Raw genomic sequence first — 4,394 nt, forward strand, 5'->3', positions numbered from 1 at the left:
CTAATAGATTCTGTCTCTTAATCCTTTTGATTTTGGTTCCTTAGATTGTAGAAATTTCCTCCCCGTAAATGATGAGAAATGGCAAATTTCAGTTGTTTCAGTCTGATTAGAATGAAAATAAAAGAAGAAGAACCTGTGGCGAACTCTCTCCGTATCTCTGTGGTAAGAGTTGATCAGTCCCTTTCTCCAATGAATTACAGTTAATAGGGAAGAGGAAGACCGGTCACAAAGCTGGAAAACCCAAAGAAAATAAACGGCGCAGACAAAGAGAGTACCATGGAAACCAGGAAAACAAAGAACAAATGAAAGTAAACAACGGAGAAAAGATACTGAGAACTGCAAGTGCAACGGCAGACGCTTTAGCTGTAAGAGTGTCAATTACAGTATGCACATAAGCACATCAGGATGACAGATGTGTATACCCACGTTATCAGGAAGGTAAACAAGAGGGATAAACACCAATGTGTACAAGCAGATCAAATAAATCGTTTAAAGCTTAGTTCACACCGTTCCGAAGAAATCAAGCAACGATATCTAGTATCTTCCATCAGCAAATAGAAATGGAGTATACGTTTTAGATTAGCAGAAGAGGATTCCAGAGGCCGAAGCTCAAATATTTATAACTGATTTTTCTTTCTATTGAAAACTTTGTCGTTTCATTCACATCTCACTCCAAGTTCTGTCTCATCTGGAGCAAAAACAGAATTAAGTAATCTCGCACTATACAATCACTTTCATGTCTTACACCAACTAAGGTCTGACTGAAATTATTTACGTAAGGCAGGATAATTTGGAACTGGAATTAAAATCTGTCACTAGAAATTTATTACAAAGAAGATCTGATTCTTATAGTCTGTACTTTTACCAGAACCAAATTCTTAATACTGTACTCATACAAAATAGAAACTAGTACAAAGCACTACACTCTAAATACAAAAGGCCTACTACACTCCATCCGCACTACCATCTTTTGGAAGTAACCTCTTCCAAAACCAATGTAGTTTCCAAATCTCTTCTTCTGGCAGCTCGCCTTCCTTCTTCCCTATCTCTGGTAAGAACTTGTATATCATACCTCCTAGACAGAGAACCACAACAGCTAGCAAAGCAAATACCCATGCCTTCAAGGCACAAATAAGAGGCAACGTAACGAGATTCATGACTATTGTCATGAATAAATATACTGTCGTCTCACAACATGTACCTAAAGCTCTGATATCTTCAGGGTATGCTGCCTCTGTCCAACCCCGAGGGCCCGAAAGCAGACTATAACCAGCTATGAGGAGGATGCTGGGGACAATAGTAAGGTAGTCACTCTGTTGCCTTCGGTGGAATAGAGGATCTGCTCCATGGAAGATAACAAACAAAGTACCCTGCAAATATTGGAAGAAATCGAATCAAGTTAGATCAAATTTATTTCATTTGACAAAATAAACTACTTTGACAAAAAAAAAAAAAAGGAAAAATGATTAAGTACCATGGAGATAAGCATGCCAGCACATGCAAAAAGAAGAGTTCTTCGCCGCCTGAATAAAGTGTAGCTCAATAATGTAAGACCAGCCATCGCAGTTCGAATTGCACCAACAATGAATGAAGCTATAAATGCGGCATGATAGGTGTACCCAATCCACTCGAAGAACATAGGCCCGAAAAAGAGGATGGAGTCTAAGCCTAAGACTTGCTGGAAAATTTGTGCGGCTACATTAATCACCAAAACTGGTGAGTGTAGCAGCTTCTTCCAGAGCTTCTTGTCTTCATTTTCAATTCGGCGAGCTAACTGTTGAAGCTCCACTTCTGCTCCAGATTTCCGTATCCTCCGGAGGGTTACTTTTGCCTCCTCCACTCGCCCTTGCTTAATGAGAAACTGCGGTGTCTCATTAAGCAGAACTGATAACAGGAGCAATGGAGAGGCAAAAATGCCACACCCAACTAAGCTCCACCGCCATCCATTTACGAAGTTGCGGGATGCGGCTAGATTTATACCTTTCGCCACTGTGCTTCCACACGTAAGCATGTAGTTGAAAGCATAGGACGTACGGCCTTGGGCATCTCCGATATTAGTCTCGTGGCATATCATAGGAATTACCTGCACAAATATGAATTGAGTTAGTACATTGAGTGAATAAATACGTAGGAAGGCTATAGAAGGACCAACCTGAAGGAGAAACCCCACGCCACATCCAGTAATGGCCAAGCCAATGAAGCCAAATATAGCATTAGGAAACCAAGCAGTCAATAGGCTTCCAAAGATTGCAAGTACTGATCCACACACTAGGACATGCTTGCGGCCCCAAGACTGGGTCAATCTATATGACAACCATAAAGATGGAATGGCCGAGAGGGGGATGACGTTCACGAAGAGAAAAAGCAAGAAGTGCATATAAGCACAGAAAAAATCTGTTGTGGCTTTTACTTCTCTTTTGTGAAGTCTGTTAGACAGTTTTATGACAAATCTCTCTATGCCAATAATGCCACCTGAATGACGATAATAGAAGAAAATTGTTAGATTATAGATTTTCATTGATTGTTTAGGGTTCATTGTCATAGTTGGATTTTAGATGCTCACTTTCAGCATTCAAATGATCAACCACAGAAGGCGATAGTGATGGGAATAAAATAGACCCGCAAAAATAATATTCACGGTATTAGTGATAAACGCGGAACACTAACTTATGGTTAAATCAGCAAGAATAAAATGCAGCAATAATGACACCAAGATTTTATGTGGAAACCCTTCTGAATAAGGGAAAAACCACGGCCAAGAGGAGCAGCTGATATCACTATAGAGGAATTTTACACTGTGTAGTAACGAGTACAAATACTCCTAAGACCACTACACCCTCAAAAGAAATAACACTCTTTTGATTTTCTCACCTCACTACAATATCACTCACACTCTATTTTTCTTCACAGACTATTTTCTTACAGTCTATGGAATACCTCACTTTTGCTCTCACTCAGATGTATTGTCTGAGATTTTGATGTGTATAGCAAATGATCTTGGTGATGATACAAATGAACCATAAGCCGCCTATTTATAGGAATGAATTTCCTATGATGAGGTAAGCGCTTACATCACGACTATGATGAGCTAAGCGCTTACATCACGACTATGATGAGGTAAGCGCTTACATCACGGCTATGTGAACAAAAGAATTGACTTGTTGGCCAATTCCACAATTGCTACCAATGTGATTTTGTCAAAGGAAGAAAAATCTTCCTTTCTTAAAATATGGGATAGAGGACTGGACCCCACAAATCTCCCCCTCCAGTCCCATTCACCTGAAGGAGGGTACACTGGCTTCTAATTTGAGTGCATGCCGACAAGTTCTTTGCACGATTCGAACTTGTCTCTCGGTACCACCTTGGTCAGCATATCTGCAGGATTTTCATTCGTGTGAATCTTCTTGACTTGGAACAATTCGCTTTCCAATTGCTCACGAATCCAATGATATCTGACATCGATGTGTTTTGTTCTCGCATGGTACATGGAGTTCTTGCTCAAGTCTATTGCACTCTGACTGTCACAATAGACAACATACTCCATTTGCTGCAATCCAAGTTCTTGAAGGAATCTCTTGAGCCATATCATCTCTTTGCCAGCTTCAGTAGCCGCAATATACTCCGCTTCCGTTATCTGATAGTGCGACACACTTCTGCAACTTCGACTGCCATGGTATAGCTCCCCCTGAGCTTCCTCTTAGATACTTGAGTATCCACTTCATAGCTTCCCAATGCTCTTTCCCTGGATTTTCGAGAAATCTGCTAACAACACCGACTGCATGAGCAATATCTGGTCGAGTGCATACCATTGCATACATTAAACTTCCGACGGCAGAGGAATAAGGAATCTTGGCCATTCTCTGTTTTTCCTCTGTTGTTGTAGGACACATCTTTTTGCTCAATTTCAGATGACCAGGAAGAGGTGTGCTAACCCACTTAGCACTCTTCATATTGAAGCGCTCTAGTACACGTTCTATGTACTTTTTCTGCGACAAATAAAGCATCTTTTCATCTCTCGAACGAGTAATTCTCATGCCCAAAATCTGCTTAGCATGACCCAAGTCTTTCATTGCAAAAGACTTACTCAACTGTTTCTTCAACTCGTCAATCCTGGAAGCATTTTTGCCTACAATCAACATATCATCCACATATAGCAGAAGGATGATAAAGTCACCATCAGAAAATCTTTGTACAAACACACAGTGATCTGAAGAAGTCTTCTTGTAGCCTTGCTTCCCCATAACAGACTCAAACTTCTTGTACCACTGTCTGGGAGCTTGCTTCAATCCATAGAGACTCTTCTTGAGTTTGCATACAAGATTTTCTTTACCTTTTGCCTTGAAGCCTTCAGGTTGTTCCATATAAATCTCCTCTTCTAAGTCACCATGAAGAAA

At 40.4% G+C, this 4,394-nt stretch overlaps 1 protein-coding gene across 1 annotated transcript; it reads right to left on the minus strand.

Moving 5' to 3' along the window:
- Positions 1 to 761: 761 nt before the first annotated feature.
- On the minus strand, positions 762 to 2,542 carry LOC132628921 (sugar transport protein 9-like). The gene is made up of 3 exons (XM_060344671.1): positions 2,153 to 2,542; positions 1,475 to 2,083; positions 762 to 1,370 (listed from the first exon to the last, which is right to left on the minus strand). Exons 1-3 carry the CDS (start codon positions 2,540 to 2,542, stop codon positions 945 to 947), a joined length of 1,425 nt encoding a protein of 474 aa, XP_060200654.1. The 3' UTR covers positions 762 to 944.
- Positions 2,543 to 4,394: the final 1,852 nt, after the last annotated feature.

The sequence above is a fragment of the Lycium barbarum genome, chromosome 2 (assembly GCF_019175385.1).
Source record: "Lycium barbarum isolate Lr01 chromosome 2, ASM1917538v2, whole genome shotgun sequence".
NCBI classification, from domain to species: domain Eukaryota; kingdom Viridiplantae; phylum Streptophyta; class Magnoliopsida; order Solanales; family Solanaceae; genus Lycium; species Lycium barbarum.

Coding starts and splice junctions, on each gene's coding strand:
- LOC132628921 (XM_060344671.1), bottom strand. CDS start 2,542: ATGACAATGAACCCTAAACAATCAATGAAAATCTATAATCTAACAATT. Junction 2,084..2,152: donor GCGTGGGGTTTCTCCTTCAG/GTTGGTCCTTCT, acceptor ATATTTGTGCAG/GTAATTCCTATGATATGCCA. Junction 1,371..1,474: donor CTGGCATGCTTATCTCCATG/GTACTTAATCAT, acceptor CAATATTTGCAG/GGTACTTTGTTTGTTATCTT.